Consider the following 27,554-nt stretch of genomic DNA (forward strand, 5'->3'; position numbering starts at 1 on the left):
AGTCCATGGAGTCACAAAGAGTCAGACAACTCAGTGACTAAACAACCACCCCTTATCCTTTAACGTCTACGAAGGTTCTTTTGGAACAGATGTGTCAACCAAAAGAATCTGTACTATACAGAGAAAAGGTAAAGGTTCATCACCTATTCTTAACATAAGAGGCATTATCCAAACTAATGATGTTTTTAGTGTTATGAATTATGAACGGAACCAACCATCATTCTCTATGAAATTTAAAACAGAAAATAGAGGCTTATATGCTGACAAAACTCTTACTTTGATACTGCCAGATTTATTTATAATTCAATGTGGATTAAATTATAAAAAGTAGAAAAAGTTGGCTTTCAACTCATCATCTGTTGAAAAGTTGTCTCTTCTGTTGGTTTGCATTCAAGGTAAAAATTAGTCAGCCTGGACAATATAGTGAAAAGTTCTTAGGCTAAGGATACAGTTTTTCTGGAGAGAAATAGTTTGGCAAATCTCAAGGAAAAAATTGTTTTATATGAGAATTATTGCTTTAAATCTGAAAATCATTAACAGCACTCATTTGTTCTTGTCATTGGAGAACAATCTTAAGGGGCTTATTGAAGAATTTGGCATGGGAAGTTTTGCTTTGCTGGAGAGAGGGGAAAAGAGCATTGTGCAAAAATAATTTTGTTGTATGAAACATGATAAATATTCTTTCATGTGCATTTTCTAGCCTCATTTCTACTTTATTTATGTAATTTTGGGAGGATGCAGTAGCTCAACCAGCTTAGGATGTTTTCTGGGAAGGAAAGCATATGTTTTTAAAACTATGGAAATAAGTAAGTTGTTGCAGTTCTGTACACTGCTTCCTATTAAGTAAAAGCAAAATTTTACAGAGAAGTAAGATGGCCTCACTCTGTCTCCTATAGAGACACCCCCAACTTAATTTGCAATTTTGTATGTTAGATTTTCAAGATAGCCACCGCCCACTTTTTTCCCTTTTCTGAGAAGAGGAAAGCTGTCTTTATGTTGGGCTTCTCTGATGTCTCAAGATGGTAAAGAATCTGCCTGCAGTGCAGGAGACCAGGGTTTGATCCCTGGGGTGGGAAGATTCCCTGGAGAAAGGAATGTCAACCTGCTCTAGTATTCTTGCCTGGAGAAGTCCATGGATAGAGGAGCCTGGTGGGCTTTTTTTCCTTCTCCTTTTGTGAGAATAGAAAAGCTTCCCTTATATCCATCTGTAATAAAGAATATAAATTGTACCCTTTCCATCCCCTATCCTCTGACAAGCACTATTTTGTTTTCATTAATCTCTCTCCCTCAGTAGTGTGTAAGCCCTTAGTTTACCTTGGTCCAGGGCTCTATGTTTATCATCTGGAATAAAAGTGGGCACTTAGTATTTAATACTTAACTGGTTAACTTCATTAATTATATTATCCCTTTCTGGCTCTTCCCATTGTTCCAGCAATTTTGTCTGAGTGTCATTTTTTGTCTACAGTTCTCTACCTACTCCCAGTGTTCTATTGGTGCATCGCTGGCCATCCAGCGTTTGCTTAGACTGTTCTTGGTGATAGATGTAGAGCAGTGATCAAAGTGGACTTTGACCCTTCCTTTGTGGAACTTAACATCTCTTTAATACCAAAGACTGTTGTAAGCTGTGAAAGAGGTACATTACATTACCAGGCCTTGATAGCAGTGCCCTTATCACAGCAATGTTTGAAGCATGCCTAAACTTGGAAGGACCTTCAGATTTTATCTGATCCTCTTTAATGTTTCAGGAGTTTTCAACCTATCTTGATCCCTTAGAAGAATATAGTTCTTTAATTTTTTATTAGTTTTAGAAATTTTTGCTAATCTATGTACAAATATTTTCAAAAACAGTAGCTTTTTATTCACATTTCTACCAAGATATTTTGACAGAGTCCAAAGTTTTCTGCCACTCTGTGGGAATGAGTGAGAATTGGTAGAATTTTACTTGGTTAAATGTATAAAAGTCTCTGGCACTGATCTCAAAAATGCTAATGGTCAAAAAATGTCATTGGCTTTTAATATTTTAAGAGTTTTATTCCATTTTCCTTTCTTTGATTTGTAGGTAACATACACCATGGATTACTTTACCTTATTCTTCTCATTAGGATTACATAGTGAATTCTAAAACAGCAATAAAGCATGTTCAGTCATTTTCTTCTGAATCCCGAGAATGAGGTCTGAAATGAGCTCTGACCAAATGGCAGCTAGCCCTAGCTTTTTCTTTAGCCAAAATTACATTCCCATTTTCCATTACCTCATTTATATCCTTTTTTACTCTCATTCTTTTTTATATATTTAAAATTCTTCTAACTTTCTTTCATGGTGTATTTTCTGAAGTTTACTTTAGACTATTCAATGACTTGTGATATAGAAGGGTTGGGGATGGGGCTATATTGATTGCTTTCCCATTCTCATAGTTTTTTGGGTTTGTTTTTTTTTTTTGAAGAGCCTATATCTTTAAAATATATGTATATTATGTGTAGAAGTTATATAGATCTGCATTTTAATCATAAACAGAATCAGATTCCCCTAGTTCCAACAGCTTTGCCAGCAGTGTTTCCAACTTGATATTTCAGTAGTGTGTTTTGTAAATTTTTTAGCAAACCTTAACAGGAGGATAATAATAAAAATCTTAAGTAACATTTATTTGCAACTTAATCCCATATGCCCAACATTGTATGCTTTATATAAATTTTCTAATTTGTTACAACAGTTTATAAGTGATACTATTATTCATGTAAGTGAAGAAACCTGGATAAGGGAGGTTAAATTGACTTGCTCTTAGATATGCATTATAACCATTTCGTTTACAGCTCCAAGAAAGCATTATGGAATTATATTGATATTTTGGAAATCGGTCTTTAGTTTTAATTTTAAGTTCATTTTTCAGTCTTTCCTATAATTATCTATAGAATTACAGTGTAATAACTGTTGACCCCACTGATTGAAAACCAAGCTTATTTTTAGGTGGCTTCTTTAAGGAGGGGTCATGACATCATAAGTATAATCATTCTTTTCTTACTTATTTTCTCAGACACTAAAATAAAAGACTAAAAAAACCGTTAGGATATAATCATCTTTAACTTACTATTGATTAATTCAAATATGTAAGAATCATATCGCATTAGTACAGATTAACAGGTAATTTGAAACATTTTCATAGTTGTAGAAGCTTTTACAGTCTTATTATATGATTGCCAGTAGGAGTTCTAACAAATATAATGCCAAAAGAATTAGCACTCCTTGACTCATAGAGTCAAGTGAACATTAAACTGAAAATCTGATCTTTACACTCATGCAGGCTTGGAGCCTGAGGATGAGTTTAATTAGTTCATATCTACTTAATTTTAGAGATGCCAAGTTTCCTTGACATTGACGATGTCCCATTGAGTGGAGGACAGAGTCTAAGTCATTTTTAGGATAAGCTTCATTTCATTTATTAAAAATAACTAAACATAAGTAATCCTTCTATAAACCAGCTCCAAGTTTTTAGCTCAATCTTACTGAAGGTAAGGCAACCACATCTTATTCCCCAGTAACCTGTAAAGTAGCTAGCTATCAGACTTTGCCTACCATACATGTGACTTACCTAATCTCTCACAAGATTCTCATTAGGCTGAAATCTCTTAGTGTGGCTATTCCTTTTTTTTTTTTTGGCTGTGCCGCACAGCATGTGGGATCATAATTTCCCAACCAGGGACTGAACCCTAGCCTCCTGTATTGGAAGCGTAGAGTCCTAACCACTGGACCACCAGGGGAGTCCTTTTTTTTTTCTTTTTTTACTACAGCTGTTCTTAATTTTTCTTATGGCCCATGCTCTTTACTACCTGCCATTAACAGGGGACACAGCTCTATTAGGTTTGTACATGAAGATCATGGATCAGTGTAATTTTGTGCTGGAAAATTTGGATAGTGTTTCTTTTAGCACATTTGTTACTCACCCTGTGCAAGGCACGACATGATAGGTAATGCAGAAAGTATATAGATGAGCAAGAATAATCTGGTCTACTGAGTCCTTACTAGTATCAAGCATTATTCTAAATGTTTTACCACATGTGTTACCTCATTTGATTTTCACAGTAACTGCATGAGCTAGGTACTGTTGTTATCTCCATTTTATAGGTATGAAAACTGAGGCAGGAATATATAAATTAGGCCCAGGAATATCGAAGTCTAAAACATGTACATAGTAGATTTGGGCCACAAATCCAAGCAGTTCTGCCTTTAGGACCTATGTTTAGCCATCATATAATATTGCTTCTTACTCCCTAATCTCAAGGAACTCAGTTGCCTAAGTTATTCTTAAGCTTTCCAGGAACTTTAGAGCAGAGCTGCGTCACCTGTCTGTAAAGGAGGGCACAATGGGCTCTATGGGCAAGGTGCTATTAGCATTCAGCAGTTTTCCAGTCTGTATGTTGACTTTCACATGATTCTGGTGTTAATAATATTCCTCTTTTGTGAAAATTCTCTGAGACTTGTCTTTAATCGGGTTTTGGATGTGTGTGTGAAATGCTGTAGTTCTGCAAATGATGGATTGTCCTAGTAAAGTTTTATTCAATTAAGATTTGATAAAACATCAAGTGTGAAATAGATCGCCAGTCCAGGTTGGATGCATGAGACAAATGCTTGGGGCTGGTGCACTGGGATGACCCAGAGGGATGGGATGGGGGAGGGAGGTGGGAGGGGGGGTTCAGGATTGGGAACACATGTAAATCCATGGCTGATTCATGTCAGTGTATGGCAAAAACCACTACAATATTGTAAAGTAATTAGCCTCCACCTAATAAAAATAAATGAAAAAAAAAAAAAGATTTGATAAAACAATTAGATGCCTAATTTCTCCCGGAAATTTTTTAGTGGATTTTTTCTGGTTCTAGGGGTAGTGGAGAGGGACTTGAAAACTATTCCAAAATGACCATAGATAAAGCAGAAAATAACATCACTATAGGTTTGATGTTCTCTTACCTTCTTTCACCAGAAGTTTTGAGATGTGGCAGAGCAGAAACTTTGGACTTGATGTTGATGGACTAAAGTTGTGCAGATAATTATCTTCAGTTCTGACTGGTTGAGCAAAAGTCCCAAGAGATTCCTCTAAAATTTTTAGTTCACAAATGAGTTAAGGAAAGATCTGCTCTAAGCAGAACATATATTTAGAAGATAATTGTTCTAGAAGATTGGTAGTAAAGTTGTTAATTGCAAAGATGAGCTAAAGACACACACACACTGGAATTAGCCATTGGACTAGTGAAACCCCTGTGGATTCCATTCTGAAACTGTTGAATCTCAGTATTGGAAAAATATCTAACAGCTCATTGAAGTTGTTTTAGTCCCACCCATAAGTATGCAGTAATGCTTGTAAAGCTGTCCAAACTTTCTGATTTGACTATCAGATAAACTTTTTCTAAATAGTTAAGATCAGTAAATTAGGGAGGGAAAAATATTAATAAATAAGCTTAGAGTTGTAGTTCAGTTCTGTAAAACTGTTGACTCACCAAATATTCTGCACATTTGTAATATCAGTGTTTTACTGATATAAAAATATAAAGTAGATTTTAGGAAATTTTGGTATTCATATGAAGGTAACATTGAAAAATTCATTTATATATATCTGTTTCTAAAAATAGGCCATTTAAATACTGTATACACTATTTTTGTATTTAAAAATATATATCTTGTGGCTTTCTTCATTCTTTTTGAAATTGACATAAAATATATTGTCAAGAATTCAAATTTAATCATTTCATGTGAAAGGCATAAACTCAATTTGAAATAACTTTTATTCAATGCAAATTGTTGGCAAAACTAGAGTTTTTTCTAATTTCCTGTCTATTTTTTATAAATAAAATGTATGATGTTGCTGAAATCTTAAAATTATTTTTCCATTGGAAGTTACAGCATTCTCATAAAGGCTTTAAATAAATTGTTAAGGATCTTGACATGTATTGAATTTTGATTTAAAATAAAGCTAAAATTTCTTTTATGTTGTCACAAATAATTTACATTTTAGAAAACAAACTTCGCCTGTATTCAGTCAATAATATTTTTAAAATAACTTGGATTATAGATAATCTTCTACAGTATATTAAGGGAAGATGAATCTATATTCATAAATCCCCTTTTATAGTTACAGTAAAAATTCACTTAAAAAACTATATCTGTAGAAATGAATTGTGCAAAATAATATACATGTAACATTTACATTTTTAGGAACTGAAAAATAGAGTTCTGTGTCATTTAAATTGGAGACTGCGTCTCTTCAGTCAATGGGCTTGATCAGCATCTGAACTGCTCTCAAGGAGTATGAGCCACCTCGGTATTCGGCCCAAAATATCCCGTCTTGATACTTGCTTCTGTACTGGCCTCCTCTGTACCAGACTCCGTTGAGATTAGAGTGTGCACAGGCATTGTACCACCATCCTCCTTTATGGAAGTGGGCGCAGTTTCCTTTGAGGAAAAAATATAGACATCAGAGTAAAAGTTTCTTCTAAGTGTGGTACTCTGTAAACCATCAAAAGCTTATTCTACTTTGAGAACAGTTTGAGTTTTTCCTGCTGATTTCAGTTAACCTTTATCTTCACAGTGTTGTTTTTTCATTTATCCTGTTACTGTTGCTTGAGTATGAACTGCTTGAAAGATCACTTGAATTGCCTTTTTTATTTTGCTCTTTGTTTATTATTAGCACATGCTTTTTTTGTTGTTGTGAGTGATTTTCTTTTCTGGGAGGCAGGGTAAGTAAAATGCAAGTAGTGTTTGTATGTAAGAGAGAGAGGTTGGAGAGACTGGGAGGGGAAACGATATGGCGTTGCTAAAGACAGTAAAGTTGGGTAAAATTGATTTTCAAAATAGCAAAAAAATCTACATATAAAATTGTACTCAGTTCAATTTAGTCTCTCAGTCGTGTCCGACCCTTTGCAACCCCAGGAACTGCAGCACGCCAGGCCTCCTATTATCAAATGAGTTTATGTAAATAAGGCATTTATTATGGTCAAATCTGTCTTCCTTTTTCCTCTTTTGCCGGAGTGAAATAGAGACCTGTGTGCTGCTTGCCATGACACAGCTCAATGTAAAAATAAGTCAATTTTCAGGAGATATCTCTTCATCAGAGCCAGAAACCTAGGCTAAAAAGGCAAAAAGTGTGTGAAAATTAAACTTAAAATTACATTATGTGGATGACCTAATTGAGTCTTTCTAAAGAGAATATTTCTCCTCTGAATAAAGCTTTTCTGCTCTTCTTGGACCCCCTGCTCCAGTCATCTTTACCAAAAAGTGCCTTTACCCCATGTACCCAAATGACTTCCTTCGCTCCCTTCAGGACTTTGTTCAAATGTTACCTTTTTTGTCCAACCCACATAAAATGTCACCCATCCCTGTTCCCTTATTCAGTTTTACTTTTCCTAAAGCACTTGTCACCACCTGAGAAATCATTGTTTCCTTCCAGAAATTAAGTTCCACTTGGGCAGGAACTTTGTTCACTGCCGTGTTCCTCAGAGCCTATAACAGTGCCTACCACATGGTAGGTGTCCAGTGGGATTTGTTAGAAGTTTTAGGCAGTTGCAAGTTTATTTCCAGATGACTAGGTTTTGTTTCCCATCCCATCCCATCAGGTTAGAACAGCAGGACTTTGTTCACAGAGTTCACGCTTTGGGATTGCCTTAGAGAAGAGCTCCTAAGAAGCTGTCTCTTTCATCAGGTTGTATTCCCTTTGACTGAGTCCAAAACAAATTCTTCTGAAAAGACTTCAGTGGCATATACTTTATAACAGGGTTCTATTTAGTGCATAGAAAGTGGTGACCCTGCAAAGAACACGCATCAGTTTTTTCTTACTCACCTGCATACATATCTTTATCTCTGTCCAGAGTGGTGAACTGTTTACCATTATGCCACATCATGGAATCCCCAGCATTCCCCTGGTAAGTCCCCAGACGCAATCTATAGAATTCACTTTCTGGTTCCAGGCGGAAACTACTATATTCTGCATAGACTTTTTTGTCACTCCAGTCTTCTAATTCAATCAATAACTTATAATTATCTTGATTGCTAAGCAAATAGATATTTTCCAGTCCAAGCCAATATTCTCCATCAATGTTTCCAAATCCTTTCTGTTATTAAACAAAGAACATGCATACATGAATAAGTGTAGCGATAGTAAGCATTTTATAGATGTTTTAAACACCTGATAGCTTAAAGATATTGACCATTTAAGTGATAAAGATATTGACCATTTAAGTGGTAATGTAATCTTCCATTTTTGTAGATCACCTGTTCTACTGAAGTCCCACGTAATCACTTTGTTTTGTTTTGCTTTCTCTCAATTTGTCAGCATTTATTTGCACAACTAACTCCAAAGTCTACAAATAAGATAAAAGCAGAATTGAAATTATTCATAGAAACTAAAAACATTAACTAGTACACTACGCAGACCCTCAAAAAGGGTTCCTGATTTCTTTCATACTCATACAGAGAAACAAATTTTTGTTCTAAAAGTATATAGGTATTGTCTCCACCATAGTCAAGTAAATAATACATCTAACATTTTTTATGATACTCAGTAAAAATGGTAGTATCTGTCTTAGAACAAATTATCTTCTTTAGCTCTATTAAAAATAAAATTAGTAATGGTAAGATGATAAAATAGTAATCTTCAGAGTCCCTTTGAAAAATTGTAGGTTAATGTTTGAAGAAAGTAACAAATTAACTATCCTATTTCCATAAATATTTGCCGTCGCAAGTACGCAGCAGAATATAAGTTTGATAAACCTGATCTTAATGCTAGATGTATTTTCAAAGAGGTTGTGTTCTTTCACTTGTTACTTGTTTAGAAATGTATACAACTTCTCACATGGATATATTAATGTCTTATTATTATTATAAGCAATAATACAGAGTATAGGACTTCCAAAATATGACCTTTTTTCTAAGATTGTTTACCTCTGATTAAATACACTTGATAATGGGTGCAGATGTGGTCATGAACAAAAAAGCAGTTGTCTTCCTAGAAAATGAAATTAGGATCAGTCTTTGCAAAGAATTAAATATATGTTTAAATCATCCAGACTGAAAGGAAACATTTTAAAGTACATCTTTAGTTTCCTTTTTACATTTTAATTTTGACTTGAAACCAAAGATGAGGATTGTCTTTTGGACAAATGCAGATAATGAAAAACATATAAAGAGTGATTTTTTAGCTGTGTATCTTATTTATTGCATAGAATGACTATTTTTGCAACAGCTGCTTTGTTCTACCTCTCCCCCAAGGCTGAATCACTGATTTACCTTATAATTTTCCCAGTTTCTGAAGAAGTTGACAGAGCCATCTGTTCTTTTCTGAATAACAGTCCAACCTCCAGGATCCAAACTGTTCTCACACCATAGTTGCATTGGTCCTTTGCTGTTTTCAGGTTTGATCATATAAATCCCACTGACTGAATGTCCAGCGTCTTTTGCGTGCTGACAATCTTTGTATGGTCCTGTAATTAAAATTGCTTTGATTGCCAGGAAACTTAATAGGAAAAGAGCCATATTAAAGTAGTTTTTAGTTAAGAGTCTTACCGTTGTATCTTTCTTTACAGATACCATTTTTAATGTATTGTGTACACAAACCTTTAAAAGCTAAAGAAACTAAATTAAAAAAAAAAAGAATCTAAATAAAAGAATTACTGCACCCCCCCCCCAAGTCCCACTATCTGGAACATTAACTTGATTTTCCACTGTTCTTGCAAGTCTTTGTCCAAATACATATATTTTTGTATTGTTATAATTCTAATACTCAGAAAATTGGATTCTGTCTTTTTGTTTCAACAGACATTTCCATGGGACTACAGTCTCCATTCTAGCGCTTACGATAAGACACAATCTTTGATGTTGATCTGTCATGTTTACCTCTGCCATTAGACACTGAGGTTTCATCTGATTTTTGCTATTATAAGTAACACTGTACATAGTGTCTTCTTTTTTACTTCATTTTTTCATATTTATGAAAACATTGCAGAATTGATCTGCTAGACCAAAAGTGTGTGAACAGTTTTACAGTTCTTCGTGGGGTCCAGTTTATAGTTACCAAAATTTGATTTCAGTGGATCACACTAGTCCCTTGAGATACTCAGTGAAAATGGCATACCACGGTCAAGTAAGTTTTAGAACTGCTAAATATTATATTACCCTTTCAGAAACACAGTATACATTCACATATGAAAGACTGAGAAGCCCTGAAATAAACCAGTCTCCCAAGCTTTTGGAATCTTAAATTTTTCCTTCATACAACAGTTCATAAGAATACATTTCAGGAATGTTGGCAACATGCCTTTCCAAAGTGTTGTATCAATTTATATGACTAACAGTAATTTTCTTATTTAATCTACACAATAACCTTCTGATAGTTTACAGATGTTCTGTAGATGAAACAGTTAACTGACTAGTCTTTAAACCCTAGACTTAAGCCCACTTTTTTCTAATCCCAGAACCCATGCTCTGAACTGTTATGCTACAGTTGTTCCCATGTTATCTCACATTTGTATGAATTCACTCCCTATTTTTTAATCCACTGAAAAGTTCTTCATATATTTTAAAATGACAGAACATTTTGTGAAATCATTTGTAGAGTATCTGACTCTTGAACTTGTGATTTCCATATTTCTGATCTAAAGAAAGATAGCATCTAGTTTACTGAGCATTCATCAGTTTCACCCTTCTCCAGTGTTTTGATGCTTTGAATTTTTTCATAAGCATGTCAAAATATTAAGTGATTCAGAAATAAGAATTACCCTAAAGATCAACCCTAAGTTACCCTAAGAAACAATCGAATGAGTATATTCAGTTGTCAAATTTTATATTTTACTAAAAGTTTTTAAGTTCTGACATGTAGAATTTTTAGAAATTGTGTGAGAGTTTAGTCAAGTAAAATTCATACAGGAAAATCTGTACTGTAAGGATAATAGGATTGTTGAGATTTTGAGGAATGTGTTTTCTGTACTGTGCGAAGTATATACAAGGTCCCTTATGGGGCCTTGTTGGGGTAGATTTAATCTCATTAAATAAATAGTTACACAGCTACATCATTAGAAGGGATTCGTAGAAACTGTAAACTCTTCCCTCTGGATTATTCCTTAAGGACGGAGACTGTCTTTATTTTTCTTCTGACTTCATGTCATCAGTGTTTGAACTGTTAAGTAGACTGTCAGTTTTTTGTTAAGCAAATGAATCAAAGTTGCTCTCACATTTTAAATACAGGGATATTGAAAACCACACACAAAAAGAAGAGATGATCAATTTCACTAGTCCATATTTTTATTGTGTTTCATTGATACTTCTCTGTTTCAGGTTTTTAAAAATTATTATAATGACTGTAAGCACTACTGATTGCTACTAAACATTTATAGAAACTGGAAATACATAATGCTGCCTTTCTTGAGTTATATTTAAGTATTAAATTTTTTAGTTCTAGAGCTTCAATTAGATTATTTTTTATTGTTTTTATTTCTCTTCTGAGATTCTAGTCTTGCATTTATTATGGACATAGTCTCCTTTAAGCTGTAATAACTACTTTAAAAATTCTTGTTGCTTCTATTTCTAGTTTGTAGAGAGCTCTTACCATGAATGGATTTAGGATTTTGTCAAGGCTTTTTATTTATCTACTGACATGATGATATGGTTTTTCTTTTTTTATTTGTTAATATGATAAATTCCATTGATTGTATTTTTAGTGTTAAACCAACCTTTCATTCCTGGGATAACCTCAACTTGGTCATGTTATATTATTGTTTTTATATATAGCTTGATTTGTTAAGATTTTGTTAAGAATTTAAGCTTTTATAGTCGTGAGGATATTGGTTAGATTGTGAAAGCTCATAAATGGTTTCTTAAGCTAGGGAGGGCTTTTCTAAAAATAATATTTGCCCTTTTCACACTAGCTGTAAATTAGATCACATTCCATTTAAATGCAATGTGAATTATTTTTACCTGTCCACCTTCTCAGTTATTGAATTTAAATTACAAAGTATTCATAGCCTTTAACACAGTGCTTAATAAAATAGTCATCAGTAACTTAGTTCCCTTTTCTTCTTTGTTGCTGACCTTTACACATAGTAGTAACTTATTTAATAATTTAAGTAGCTTGTGTAATAAATATGTTTGTTTTATTAACAGATTTAATGTGGCTATTCAAAGATGAATGTACAGTCATTTCTATTGTAGAAAAATAGTGTATTCCTGAAAAACCTCATGTTCTACAAAATCATGCACTAAAATAACAGCTAATGTTAGCTGTTAACATATTTTGTGTTCATCTGCAGTTACTGTTTTGTGGCACAGAACTTTACTATGCTTGGATAAAATCCCATGTGAACCAATTTGACCACTTTGTTTTACTGATGTTATTCACCATTTTTTTTTTAACCAGTCATGTATGAGCTACTTCATGTCACAGAAGCATGCACTGTAGTCAAGTCAGAGAAGGGTAGAGAAGTTTAAATGAAGTATGATTTCCAGGTCCAGTCTTAGATTATCTTGTGTAATGCATGGTAACATGTTTTATTTGTTTACTTGTGGGTGAGAACTGTAGTCTTCATATCCAGTTTAACTGTGTATCTAGTTTAACTCACTTCAGTGCTCAAATATTTGTTGAATTAAATGATTCCTGGCAGCCACAGTGGTTTCCTTGGTTCTGTCTTTTCTGCATCTGCAATAGGCTGGAAACTGTGTTAGGCTCCAGGGATAGAGAAACAGCCATAGAGTCCAGGGGGAAGTGGGGAGAGAAGACTCCACTGTAGCTTGATGAGTCTGCCGATAGTCAGCAGGGCACACAGGAAACCTGGCTGAGAACTAGCTAACCCCGACCTGTGGGGAAGCCGTGGTGTTGGCTCCATCTGCTGAGGCATGGAGACAGAAGAGAGCTTGATGAACCAGGGGAGTCAGAAGTTCAGCATGTCTGAAATATCTGTGGTGGAGGGTGGCTCTTAGAGCTCTTGAGGTCGGTTGCAGGGTTGAAATTGATTTTGTCAGTCTGAGAATGCAGTTGTCATAGTTGTTTACAAAATTAACCAGATTTTTCCTAAGTTGTCACTTTCAGAACAGTCAAGACTATCTGAGGAGCACTGGTTTTAAAACTTACATCAGTGTTATAGTTAATACACACATGAAGTGTTTTTGTTGCAATACATACAGATATTTCTCTCATTTCATAAGTGTGCTTCTTCTGTGAATGTCATCTTTGTAAACGTTTGCTGTGTACTCATTTGAGTATAATTTTGACAGTTTACATTTTATATTTTACTATATATATTCACAAGTTGGACTATCATTAGATTATTTGAATTGCTGTAAAACATTTTTAAGTATCAAGGTTTTGAATCTTGACAGGGTATTTGTAGAATGCTATTTGTTTCTCTTCTGCTATTTAATAGGCCCTCAGATATTTAAGCAAATTGATGAGTTCCTGGGTTTTCTAGATACAGCTTTGATTTGATAAGATTTCAGTTTATGCAAATTTAAAATTATCTTCAATTTTAATTTTCAACCCACTTTTTTGTAGTGAGCTTCATGTTTGCAGTTTCGATGCCTGTTAGACTTGGTTGATATAAAGGCTTAGGAAAATGTGGTAGAAATTCTTTTCTGAGACATGTGGATAAAATTAGCAGTATTTGCAGCTATTTTTTTCCTCCTCAGTAAAGATAATAAGTATCAGGATTTAGTGTTTGTTTATATTTATTTTTATAAATAAACCATTAACCTGTCTTAGCCCAGTGTATACTATTGATCTTGGCAGATACATTTTCTCATTATTACTTGCATATCTTATTTATTTTCTGCTATAGGATTAGATTATAGATCATTCTTATATTAAATGTTTTACTGCTTTCTCTTTACCATAAAAAATGCTTCCCAGGCATTCCTAAATGACTAGTAAAGTAGTACCAGCTCTATTTTTGAGAGGCCAGTTTCCCAGTTTAACTTGCTGATTTGTGTAGTATCAGAAATTAAGTAATATGTCTATCTATGGTATGATTCAGGAATTTGTTATTAGTCGTTTACAGGTATAGACTAGGAGTACCTTTCTTATAAAATAGGAGTTTTATTAAAACCTTTTAAAAATTTTTATTGGAGTATAGCTGATTTACAGTGTTGTGTTGGCTTCAGGTATACAGCAGAGTGAATCGGTTATACATATGCCCATTCTTTTTTTTTAGATTATTTTCCCATATAGGTCACTACAGAGTATTGAGTAGAGTTCCCTGTGCCCTACGGTAGGTTCTTATTGTCTAGTTTATGTATCGTACTGTGTGTATATCAAGCCGTCTCCTAATTTATCCCTCCCCCCACTGTTCCCTCCTGCTAATCATAAGTTCATTTTCTACATCAGTGACTTGCACTGTAATCTTGAAATAGTTGTTTACTATGACGCAATTGCATTCTTCTCAAAGCGTGAAAATGGAATTCTGTACATTGAATTTGAAGGGCCAGTCTCTTTCTTCCTCAGTTTATTTGGTGATTAAAATTTGTATAAGACTAACAAAGTCCAGTTAATAGGTCTGATTGATCATATAAAGAAAAATACTGACCAGTCATGCCGCGAATTTCACAACATGTATTTTTTTTTAAGAAGAACCCATGTTTTGAACAGAACAGTGTGTTGAAAAAGACAAAAAGATTTCATACTTTGAATAGCACCTTTACTGGAAACCATCTTTATTTAACATACCTGTCCTCTTTCTATAAAGAAACTGGTTAATTACTTAAGTTGAGAGGAAAATCCTTTTCTTTTTGTTGTTGAATTTCTCATTAATTTCCTTACTTTGTCCCAATACTGTGTTCTTTGTGATAGGAGAAGTAGGACGAAAGGGATAACCAACTTAGAACTTTCAGATAATTGGTCAGCAAGTAAAATCTTTCGAGGGGTAAATTTTTTAATTGGATTAAGTATAAGATAGATATATTCAGCATTTCTGGGGTGGGAAATTTGAGGCAAATGCCTTCTAAAGTGATAATAGATTCTTTCTTGTAAAAATATGAATTACTTTGTTTATTAATCTATAAGCTTAAAATGCAGTTAGCAACCTGAGCCTCTTATTTTGAAGTTACTTAAGAATATACCAATTGTTTTTCATAACTGGTTAATAGAAGCATACTTCAGCCCCTTTGCTCAACCAGTCGTCCTCTTTAATTTAGTTTTTGTTGGTTTAAGTGTTAATATAAGTATTCCACTGCAACCAATTGCATTTTTCAAATTTACTAATTGAATTGAAAATTAGCTTATTATTCACTAAAAAAAGCATGTTTTTAGTTTCTAATGACTGCTTTTCAAATTTCACTTTATAAGATTGCCTTTTATATTCTCATACATGGCAAGGTATATATTGGAAAGTACACTCCAAAAAAATATGACAAGGATGGTCAGAGCATACACAAAGCTTATTTTCACTTGCATCACCTCATTTAGTCATCACAACAAGCTCTTAACAAAAGAAGCACCTGAGCCTCAGAAGAGCCTTGCCAGAATCCAGATTTCCTGGTGTGCAGGTCTATTCTCTAACATACTGTCAAAGAACTTTCTCAACTTCATTTATCTACAAGGAATGAACTTACAAATATGCCATCTGTAAAAGGAAAGTGTTGGTCTTTTATTAACGACTAACCCAGAAGGTAGCCAATGAACAACATTACCAGTTAAGAATTTTTTGATAGTAATCTGCCAAGTGTATAATTACATTCCCAAACATTTTGTTTTTCAGGTAGAGGGAAAGTAATTTTTCTGGTGATTATTTATTGTAAATGAACAAAAATATTCTGTTATTTGCCATAAGCTCATAGTAAGTTTATTCTCTTGAAGTGCAGTTTTCTTATAACCATCTTAAATGAAAATATAAAACTACCTGTCTTTAAGACACCTTTTTAAAAATGCTGGTAAGGTGTATATATAACAAAATGTACCAGCTTAACCATCTTTAAGTATACAGTTCAGTGGCATTAGTACATTTTCATTACTATACAGTTAATCTCCATATCTCTTTTCCTCTTGGAAAACTAAAACTCTGTACCCATTAAATAACAACTCTGCATCTTCCCCTCCCCCAGCCCCTGGCAGCCACCATTCTACTTTCTATCTCTGTGAATTTACTGTAGATACCTCACATAAATGTAGAATAATTGTATAGTATTTGACTTTCTGTGATTGGCTAGGACACTTTTTAAATTATACATACACGTTATTCATTTAAAGGGTTTAGAATGACCATGTACCTACATGTAGAGGGCAGTAATATGAAATTCTTGGTGCCAGGAGCATATGTGAGTTCAGCAATAGACATCCGTGTTTGCCCTTTTTGTTCAAGTACCCAAACAGCTGACATATTTTCCAGTCTGACATAAGAATAATATGAACAAAGATTTTAGCACATTATATATAAAGAAAAATTAGCAAGTCTGTTGTTGCTTGTAGTAGTTTATATTTGATAAGAATCACAGAATAGTAGAACTAGAAAGAGGTATTAAGAGTCTTCCAGTCCCACCAGTACTTGTTGTACAAATGAGAAAAACAGAGAGGCAAAGTGACTTACCCAGTGTCAACAACAAAGAAAACAAGTTTCCTTAATTCTGTGCAGTTTCCCTTGTAGCTAATTAATGTCCTTGAGTTTCAGAGACCAACATTTACAGAAAAAAATAAAAAGTTAATGTTTGCTTAGAACAACAAATAAGTAATGAATAACAGAAAAAGCTATGCCCAAGCTTCATTTTTTACATTAAGGATTGGTTTATTTGGGATATATACACCATTGTTTCTTTTAAAGTAAGTCTGTTTAATGGGACCTTTGATATGCTAAATCCTTAGCATGGGATGTAACTCTGTGATACTGGAATTTCTGGGCACTGCAGCTCAGTGTCTGGTAAAACCTAGAACTGATGTGTCTCATTCTCCATAGGCATGGTTCGTGTGGTGTTGTATGAATATGTGAGTAATCATTCTTCTAGAACCAGTAATAACCATCAAATTAAGATACTCCATGGCAGTCATCCCCATACTTATGTGACTATACATCCCATCAGTTTAAAAAAATTTTTTCACACACTTCAGTTACGTTTACTTACAAATTATATGTAAAAACTACTGGTAAATTGTATACATTAAAGGCTTAGACAAGACATCCATTTTTTAAAGAGAATATAAAAAAGTTTTTTCTTTCTTTATATATCCAGGTGATCATTCCACACACATCATTACCATGGAAATCAGAGGGCATGAAGATCTTAATAATGATCATCATTTGCCCAGTTTACTGGTTCACTAGCCTGTTGTTTCTGACAGTTACAACAACATAAAACGAATGACTGCAGTAGAATAGAATGTGTTAAAGTACTTTTAGGAAGGTCTTTGGAATGACAGCTTTATCGGGTGGAGAGGGAGGTGGGAGTGGGGATCGGGATGGGGAATACATATAAATCCATGGCTGATTCATGTCAATGTATGACAAAAACCACTACAATATTGTAAAGTAATTAGCCTCCAACTAATAAAAATAAATGGAAAAAAAATAATATCAAGTTAATCAGCATTTATTTAGCATCTGCAAAGGACACAATATCCACCTACCAGGAAAGAGCTTGTACTGTAGACTGAAGGCATTTTATTTAGGTGTGCATACATAAGTACTGTGTGTACGTGTGAAGATACCTAATAATTCAGCAGTGAATATAAGAAATAGCGTGTGTTTGTTACAGAGTGTAGAGACATTCGTGTAGGAACAATCACTTCAAGCCTGGGGAAGTCAAAGAGGCTTCAAGGAGGACTCGCTGTTGCATTGTATGGTATTGTAGTCTGAGCCTTACAATTCTAATAGGGAAAATGCATGGAAAATATTTAGAAGACAATGAGTTGATTTATTTTATTGAAGCAGATGGTTTTTGTGAAAGAAATCAATAGAAGGAAAGCTAAAGAAGTGGGGTTGATTCTTTTGAGGAGAATATTAATCTTCCCCAGGCTAAGCAAACTGGATGTTTTCTGTTTGTAGTAAGGACCTGCTGGGCAGGCATGTGATGTGATCAGGATGGAAATTTGAGGCACATCTGTTGGCAGTGTAGAATATATTTTGATGGAAAGAGAAAATGGAGTTAAACAGATCAGCTGGCAAGCTCTTATATAATTCTTAGTGAGAATAATGTTTGAGTGCCAGATGCCCAGTTCTAATGACTCAAGTGTGGTGAGTACTGTTAATATCCCCACTTTACAGACGAGGAAACAGACACAGAGCAACCCCTTCCACCCGGCTAAGGTCACCCAGCTAGTAATCCAGGACGTTTCTGTCCACTCTCTGCTTTCACAGGTATTGTGGATCTAAGTTAGAGTTCTGGCTCTGAATAGAAATGAGGGACACATCCGTGAAAGACTGAAAAGCAGCGCAGGTAGAACTCAGCTGACTCCATGCATGGGACAGGGGGGGAGAGTCAAAGATGAGCCAAAGAGATTCTGAAACGGGTGGTAAAATCCACCAGAATAGAGAAGTCAGAGTCCATTTACTTATCAGTTTCACTTACAGAAATTTATGTCCTAAGAGTATAATTATAGAGGGGAAAAAAGAACAAAGTTAATTCTTAAAGTTAAAAGAATATTGGTTACCATGTTTATGGAGGGGCTGGGGAGAAAGACTTGAAGGTTCTTACCAAAGTGTTTTCAAAAGTAAACTAATATTACTACTAGCAACTATAAACTAGTTCCTCAGAAGTAAACTACTATTACTATAGTTTACTTCTGAGTATTTGGATATTCCTCAAGCACTTTTAAAAGTTTGTTAGAAAAAAAAAAAAGTTTGTTAGTATTTTCTAGATTTTCTTCAGTAATTATTGTTTTTACAATAATAATTATTTCTGAAAGGAGAATGCTAGTTTAGGGGAAAGATTTTTTTACAGTTTAGTTACTAATTTATGTATTCATTCCTCAAGTATGTATTGTAGTGCTTACAATATGTGGAATACAACATGCCACACCTAATCCTGGCTAGATGTTTGAGATAGAAAAATGAAAAGACAGTTCACTTTCTTTCAGAAATGTTCAGTCTAACAGGGAGACAGACATGCAGACAAATAACTTCAGTGTAATATAATGGAAAAAAACATGTTCAAGGCATTGCAGCAGTTTGGGGAGGGAGCCTTCTAGATACATTTGTTTGAATCTATATAGGTATAACATTTAAGACACTTTTCTAAGCCTTGAAATCTGCCAGGTTGACAGATAAGCTGAAAGAAGGCATTTCAGTAGAGGAAGCAGCAGCATGTGAGGTAATGATCGAATATCCAGGTGCAGATATCCAGCTTTGGTTAGAATCAGGAGGGAGAGCTCCATGCAGGAGTTATCTAAGCAGTGGTGATGCTTGTAGCCTTGAAGGAGACCACTAATAAAACAGCATCTTCGAGAAAGCCTTTTTAAGTCATAGGAGAAGGAAGAAGATGCCAGTGAAGGACCTAGAGAAGTAGGAAGAGTTAGAATGTTATGATCTGGATACCCAAGAAAGCAGAGATGTGTGAATGGTCAGTGATGTCCCCTGCTACCGAAAGACACGAGCACTTTGCAATGTACATACTTCAGTATTTTGTCTTTTTTCTGTGTTTTTTTTTTTAATTATTTCTTAGTCTACATGCAGTCTTTTGTCCTGCCTTTTCAAAGTGAATAAACTACAATTAAATTTTTTTTCTTTTTTTTTTTTTCACTTTTGGGCCTTTGGGTCTTTCCCTTTAAGAAAATAAATCAATTTGTAAAAAATTCAGGAGAATAGCTTATGAGAAATTGGATGTATGTGTAAAATAAATGTATTCAGACAGTTAGCATTGAGCTTACTAGACTGAAACAAAGATGACTTATTCATCTTTTTGTGGCAGACACCTTGATCAGTGACTGATAATGAATGAAAGGAGGAAGGGGTGGAATTAGAGGTAGAGATATTAGGATCAATTCTCAGGATTTTTGTGTTTTGAAGACTTATTTATACTTACATGGTTACAAGGTATTTTAGCTTTGAAAAATAGGTGAGATGGATACCTTTTCTTGGGCTTCCCTGGTGGCTCAAGTAGTAAAGAATCCTGCTGCAATGCGGGAAACCTGGGTTCGATCCCTGAGTTGGGAAGATCACTTGGAGGGGAGGACATGGCAACCCACTCCAGTATTCTTGCCTGGAGAACCCCCATGGACAGAGAAGCCTGGTGGGCTACAGTCCATGGGGTCACGAAGAGTTGGACTAAGCAGAGTGTACCTTTTCTTCTTCTTGAGACTGAGAGCAAGAGGCCTGGGTTTTATGCAAATATTTTCAAGATAGAAAAGCACAAGGAACCTAGGACTGAGTAGACTTAATCTCAGCACAGCAGCAGTAGGTGGTGTGCTGAGAGTGGAGATAGGAGGAGGTTAATTCTAAGCTTCAGGAGCTACAGTTGTTGTTCAGTCGCCAAGTCATGTCTGACACTTTGCAACCGTGTAGATGGTAGCCTCCCAGGCTTCTCTGTCCATGGAATTTCCCAGGCAAGAATACTAGAGTAGGTTGTCATTCCCTTCTCCAGAGGATCTTCCTGATCCAGGGATTGAACCCACATTGACAGGTGTGTTCTTTACGTCTGAGCCACCAGTGTGACTTTAGGAGAGTGAGAACTAATTGTTACATGTTCCTTCTGAGGAAGATAATGATGGGAAGAACAGCAAGAGGTAAATGAAAGAGCTGTTTAGCAAATGTGAGGACCTAGCTGGAGACCAACAGGATGGCATAGAGGTTAGGAGTGGATTGTGAACTCGTTCCTGTCTCAGTGCTAATAATTTAGATTGTAAGAATTTGAATGAATGACTACTTTTTCCACAAAGTATACTGTTTCTAGAAACTGTTAGACTGAGAGGTGTATTTAAGAACAGTTCCAGTTTAATAGAAAACAAAATCAGAAAATTTAATATTCATGTAAAATTACATTACCAAATGAAGGATAGGCATGTATTACGACCATTATTTCATAAGCTATATTTTTAGCAGTAAGAGGTAACTCACCTTCATTGATGAAAGTGACCGGTGGTATCTTGAGAGGGCTTTTGGTGGGAGAAGTTACCAGATCAGGCGGTGGCATTAAACCTCTGGGATAGCCTGGGTCCCTCTGTATCTCATTGCCTCCCAGCAGACCGGGAGTGTACTGATGACTGTTGGGAATGTGCTGTGGCACGACCTGGACGAGAGGAGGAGACACATGGGGGTCCTGTCGAGAAAAGATCCTCAAGCACTGTTCTTCCAACAAAGTGATCATCACAGACTGGTTATTGACCAGATCAGTCAAGGAAGCGTATTTCACCTCCAGTTCCCTGTACCTTGTTGCCATCTTCAACATTTCTGTGGTGACATTGAGGATTTTATTTTCCAACTGGGAAAGTTCAAGTGAATTATCCCTCTTTCGGATAATCTCATGCAGTAGTTGCATATAGAGCTGAGTAACACGGGAGTTCATGTTACGGCTTTCTTTCCTCAGCAGCTTTACCTCATTGACAATGTTTCCATCCACATCCACCACCAACTGCAGGACATCTATCTCCCGCTTCTGCTTGGAGAGCACGTCCTTCAGGTTCTCAAGATCCATCCTGGTGATCATGTCTTTAATGGTACCTGCATCTTGCCCTTTGGTATTGACACATATTGGCCCTGTTATTTTTTGTTCAGGTACCAGAAATGTGTATGAACATTTCTTTGCTTCCTCTTTACCATCTGTGGCGCGAGGGTATCTCCTCTGGGTTATTTTTTTAATTTTGAACTGTCCTCCTCTGCAACGTCCAATGCCCATTAGTAGGAAGAATAGCACACTTAGGGTCCAGATAAAAGCCTTCATTTTGAAATGAGGTTGTATGCTATCTTTAAAAAAGAAAAAGCAACCAATGAAGGGAAGAAGTAGAAAAGAATTAATATTAATCTACTTTTTAAATCAGTAATCTAAAAAAGTATCTAAGGGGAAAACTGAATATCTGTTGGTGTTAATAAATGGGGCCAGAATTAAAGTTATTAATTTCTTAAATTCAATATTAAGTGCCTTCTTATTTGTTTAAAAATTAGGTTTCAGAGAAAAGCTTTCCAACTGCCATCTTATGGTAATGCTTTTTGTTCCCCAGCTGAGTAAGCAGATCTTGGTGCCCCTGTGTTGAGGCATATGGTTAGATGCTCTTGGGGCTTTTTGAGACCCTAGTAGGACACTTCTCTTACCTTTAAAAAGCTCACTTGTTGTCTTAAGGCTCGGAAAATCGTACATAATGCCTGTAAGAAATTAATTACAACATTCTTCTCTAACTAGTGTGAAAGTGCCAGTCAGTGTTTTTTCTTTATATTGTATGTTTTGAATTAATTTGACCTTCTCTAATAAGTATCTTTTTTATCTGTCAAATTAAAGAAACATTTTTAGACAAATGTAAAACCAGAAAGTTTTAGCATCGTAGTTTTTGCTTGTTTTCATAGTATGTCCTTTGGGATTGGTGACGAATTTAAGAATGATAACATGCTCATAGTCATTATTGTGGGTAATCATGTTTCCTAAATCATAATCCTATATACGCTCTAAGTTTATATATGATTCAGCAGGTTCATTCTTCTAACAGAAGTCCTACTGAACTGCATTTTCATAAAATATTAATAAGTTTTTTATAACCATTATCAAGGAAAGAAACTCATCTGTAGTTGAATCTGATCACTGGAAAGTGCCTTAACAACCATCTCATATCATCTAAGACTTCTCTGCTCCAATGGGCGTGTTGAAGGCCAACGCCACACAAGTAGGTGATAATAGAACCAGGTCTAGAATTCAGGTTCCCTGGCTCCTTGTCAGTGTTTCTAGCCATGGCACATAGGCTAAAATGTGTGCTTGGAATGTTTCGCTTCTGCTGTGAAAGATAAATGCTTATTTTTTTATGGTACAATCTATAGAAACACTAGAAAACAGTAAAAACCAGTTCCAGGAAGCAAAGCTGCTTCCTTTCTCTTTCGTTACCTCCCTGCAGAGTAGTCGCAGTTAGAATGAGCAGGATGTGTCATCCTGTCGTCAGTATAGCCCACCGTGCTGCAGTGTATAGCCCACCTTCCTCTCTCATAAACTTGATTCCTGTGTGCTGTTTTTGAAGGATGGCAGTGGATATACCAAGAACTTTTCTATCCCATTTTCCACCCAATTGTTTTTTGATTTGGGAAGCCAAGTCCCAAATCGTTTATGATGCTACTAATAAACAGCAATGCAGCAGTAACAGTGGTTCATTTTTATTGGGTGTGCCAGGCATTGTTTAAGCCTTTTACATGCATTAAATCATTTACATTTTACCACAGCCCTCTGAGGTAGATTATTACAATCCTCATTTTCAAATGAAAAAACCTGGCATCCAGATGTTAAGTATCAGTACCTCATCCAGAGTCTCACTGCTTTCTAAGACATGGAGCCAGAATTTGAACCCAGGCAGAAGACTCCAGGGTTCATGTTTTTCATTAACAGCCGTATCATATGGCAACATATTCTGTCCTTTTTTCTATCACCAACACTACAACAATCCCTTATATTTATGTAGTGCTTAACTCATATTAACTGTTTGCATTCACAGCAGCACTGGGATGTAAACATATACCATTTTGCAGAGAATAAGCCTGGAGAAGCTGAAACACTCAGATGGGATTCAGATCTTCTGCTCTTTAACTCTCTAGACCTGTGACTTTTATCCTAGTTGTATAATAACTGCAGAGGAATCTTAACTTTATGTTCCTTGTCTTTCACAGTCTCTTCCTGCTTTGTATCTTTTTACATTGACCCATTACTTAATTATGCACGGGTACTTGTGGATCATTTTTATATCCCAAGCTTTTCTGCTGCCATTCCTTTCCCTCCATATGTATTCTATCAGTTGATAGTAGCATGTCTGACTTGATTATGAACCCTTCTAAAATTAAAGGTTGTATCAATAAAATATGGATTCTTCAACTAGAGTCATAAAGATGGGCTTCCCCTTTATGACAGGCTTCCCTCATAAAGATGACGACTACTTTCTAAAACCATGTCTCCTTCAGTGTTTTCAAATGAGTAAGGTTTGCAAACTGTGGAGTGATAATGAAAATAAAGAATGGATGGAGTGCAGGGAATTCTTTTTCCTTTACTAACATAAGGTAGGAGAGATGAGCATAACAATATTCCATATCTGTGTCGGAGGCCTTCTGTTTGCTGACAGATAGCCGGAAGCACACTTGGATGAGTACTTTTCGTTTTTTGTTTTCATCCTTTGCCTTCTGACATCAGTTGAAAACTTAGACCAAGTGTCTTTTATTTTATTTAAAAAGGACTTTTAGTTACTATATTGGAGTTACCTGTACCAAAAACCGGTAAAATGTTTCTTGTTATACTTGCAGATTCATAGGATTTAGATATGGTTTATTTTTAAAACTGCAGACAGTAAAATAGAAGCTGTCAGCCTCCTGGGTAAACGTACAGCATTTCTCCTGTAGTTAATGCAGCCCTTGTTCAGATGCACTCGTTTGTTTCACTTTGATAATGGAATGGAAATTCTTAGATCATAGAAAATTATTTTATCTAAATAATCTACTATGAAATAAGCTACCAAAACAAGGAAAATTCAGAAAGTACCATGAAACTTCAAAACATGTAGACTTTTCTGAGCAGTGTTCTGACTGAAGATCTTACATTCCTACCAGACACAGATCTGTGTAGAACTGAGAAGCATATAATCCAACTCTGTTGGAACTTTGTATCAGTGTTGTTACGGAAGAACAAAAATGTGAAAATACAGATCTAAATTACAATAGCTTCGTTTTGCTGTATTCTGCCTTGGCTCTTTGTGGGTTCCTGTACGGTTAAATCATAAGATGAATCACCATCTACCATAAGAGAATCTGACCTAGGATTAACATTTAAAGGGGACAACAAAAAGCTTATTTTTTAAAAAAATAAATACAATTTCCTTATCCCTTACAAAAGTCATGATTTCGTTGTCACCTAAAGCTGAATAAGGAACCACATTTCTTAAGTAGTAGACTAGCTACGTCATGCGTAAAGAATGAGTTTTTAGAATGCATTTACTGTTACCTTTTATGAAAACATTCTCTCATTTAATATTTTCCCACATATGTTCAGTTTTAAAAGTGAAAGATCCATAAATCTGTGTTACCTCATAAAACCTTTCTGTATATGTTAAAATTTTCCTAGGCCCCACGAGAATGTTGTAAATTAGTTACAGTATACTTAAGTTTAAATCTATGTCTGCTTGGTTGTTTTGGGGGGGGGAGGTGGAAAGCCTTCCTTGCTTTGAGTTAATTTTATTGGTACTATTTCTCTTCATAGTTGCTACATTGCCAGTTAGTAGAGAGAAGAAATGAAAGTCAAGATTTGACTTCCTTTCAGATGGTAAACGCATAGAGGCATTTAACTGGCTGTGTCGTGCACTGAAAACAGCATGAGGCAATGAAATTAAATTTATGAAGCACTGAAGATATCTTAGATAAAGAACCTCTAGATTGTGAATTATGTTCTGGGAAGAGACACAAGAACGATTTCATCCCCTGGAGATGTTTAAGAAAGGGATAAATAGTTATCTGGGTTTCAGATTAAATGCTTGCTTAAGGCTTCCGTGAGAACCAAGGTTTAATTGAAGTCCTGTACTTTCCATAGCAGCAACAACAGAAAAGAAAGAGATGACATATTTCTGATCCAGTATTTCTTGGAAATTTTATCAGAGTTTCTTATAAAATATGTTTAGCAGAGATTGTCCCAGTATTTAGAGTTTTGAATCTTTAAGGAAAGGACATGAAAGTAAAGTTGAAGAAATCTTACTTAGCTTTACCATTTTTTTGCTTGTTGAAGATTCTTACCTTGAATTTCTTTGATTTTTTTAAAAGGACAGAGAACCCCCAAATCATAACAAACTTAACTGTCTTTGGTTTTAAAGCTCATTGTTGGTAACTAGTAATTTTATTTTTAGTCTTTAATAATACAGTTTAAACAAAGCTCCTAGATAGAATATTTAAGGAATTGTGTTCGTTGACCAAAATTGAATTTGTCTAAAAATATTATATACTTTTGGTCTTTTAATTATGTACTTAAGTAATTGTATCTTCTGGGTTCTTACTTTCTGTTGTTAATGCTGACCACTTATGCAATACTTCTATCACATTTTATTTCTTCTTCTCAACTATAATCTGTAAGGTTTCAGGACTTTTTAATGTATCCATCGCTTTGGTTTGTCACATAATTCCGATTGTAGCAGTTTTAATTTTTGTTACCCAAGCTAAAGTACTGTTACATGTAAACTTGAAAACTACTTAAAAGTTTGAGTTTTAGCAAGAAATACCATAGACTTATTTTAAAACTCTTATATTTAGGATTACTAAATAATAGGTTATATTTGATTATGCTGTGATTGGGGTATTGTTGCAAAGCCTTGCAGTTAATTTGATATCTTCTTAATGGTGTTTGTAGCTTTACTTTAAGATATTTTAACAGTACATGTAAATCACTAGCATACACACTGTAGCTATAAAGACAAACTAATCATGTTTATAACTATTTAGTTTGTATCCCTTTGTTCTTATCATTGTGCAATAAATCATATACATTTAATGTTAATTGTTAAAATTTCTAATGTCACTAAAGCACTTGTTTTTTGAAATCCAGAATGTAAAAAAAAAAAAAAAGAAATCCAGAGTGTATATACATCAGTCTATAAACATACACAGTAAATATCATTAAATTGAACCTCAAATAATTCATTAATCATCACAAAGTATATAATGACCAGTTTTATATAAAGTTGCAAAACAAAACCTCTTCCAGACAAGGCAAATTTTAGTATGTTCCAAAAGTCTTTGATTAATAAGTGATTTTGAAATTTCTACTACAAATATAAAACAATTATACATTTCAGCATACATAGAATTTTAAAATAAAAATAAAAGAAATATTAAAATACCTTTTTGCATCTGTTGATAAAGCAAGCCCAGAAACTTGCTGCTCTTACTCTTGCTTTTAAAAATCAGTGTAGACGCTTGTTCGTCTGTGACTTTAATGGCAACTGCATTTTTGTTTTGGACCGTTGAATCCAAGCTGTAATAAGGAGCTTCTTTTTCTTCTTACAGCACTAATCAATTGAATTTGACAAGCCACCTATGTAATTTTAAGTAGTAGAGTGGAAGTTCCTGGTCTGCGGGCTGTCTTTAATCCAGCAGAGAAAGCATTGTGGCTTTGCTCTGCCTGCCACATGGAGAAATGCAGTAAAACCAGCTGCAGCTGACCCAGATTGTATATACAGTACCCTTGAATAGTGATTCCCTCTCTTTCTCAGGAGACTCAAGTTCAGCCCACATATTACGTCACCAAAAATTTGCTGGAGACTAGGGGGGAAAAATCTTAGGATTTCCTCTCTGTAGCCTTAAATAGGGGTGGGGGTAGTGGCATCAGCAGGAGGTTGAACGCCTGCAAACAAGGAGAGACTGTGTGCAGGTTGAAGGAAGGGCACCATCTGGAAACAAACTATCATAGTTCAACGGGCAATTATAAAACAAACATGTGAGTCTGCTGCCCAGAGATCT

General features: G+C 35.0%; 2 protein-coding genes across 4 annotated transcripts in view; one reads left to right on the top strand and one right to left on the bottom strand.

Annotated features, from left to right (window-relative positions):
- RALGPS2 (Ral GEF with PH domain and SH3 binding motif 2) overlaps window positions 1–27,554 on the top strand; it is a 154,180-nt gene that overhangs the window by 86,269 nt on the left and 40,357 nt on the right. The gene's annotated exons all lie outside the window — the stretch shown is intronic.
- On the bottom strand, window positions 5,757–27,267 carry ANGPTL1 (angiopoietin like 1). 2 transcript variants are annotated; one of them, XM_043924048.1, is made up of 5 exons: window positions 26,936–27,267; window positions 21,000–21,841; window positions 9,271–9,464; window positions 7,826–8,096; window positions 5,757–6,441 (listed from the first exon to the last, which is right to left on the bottom strand). In XM_043924048.1, exons 2-5 carry the CDS (start codon window positions 21,820–21,822, stop codon window positions 6,254–6,256), a joined length of 1,476 nt encoding a protein of 491 aa, XP_043779983.1. In that variant the 5' UTR covers window positions 21,823–21,841; window positions 26,936–27,267; the 3' UTR covers window positions 5,757–6,253. The 2 variants fall into 2 exon arrangements, with proteins under 2 accessions (XP_043779983.1, XP_043779981.1); XM_043924046.1 differs by having other exon boundaries at window positions 21,000–21,845.

Source organism: Cervus elaphus, chromosome 14, assembly GCF_910594005.1.
Source record: "Cervus elaphus chromosome 14, mCerEla1.1, whole genome shotgun sequence".
Classification (NCBI taxonomy): Eukaryota; Metazoa; Chordata; class Mammalia; order Artiodactyla; family Cervidae; genus Cervus; species Cervus elaphus.

Excerpts from the sequence above, each read along its gene's own strand:
- ANGPTL1 (XM_043924046.1), bottom strand. Across the intron at positions 9,465-20,999 it reads GGTCACTTTCATCAATGAAG|GACCATACAAAGATTGTCAG; the intron begins GTGAGTTACCTC and ends TTTTAATTACAG. Across the intron at positions 6,442-7,825 it reads AGATAAAGATATGTATGCAG|GAAACTGCGCCCACTTCCAT; the intron begins GTGAGTAAGAAA and ends TTTTCCTCAAAG.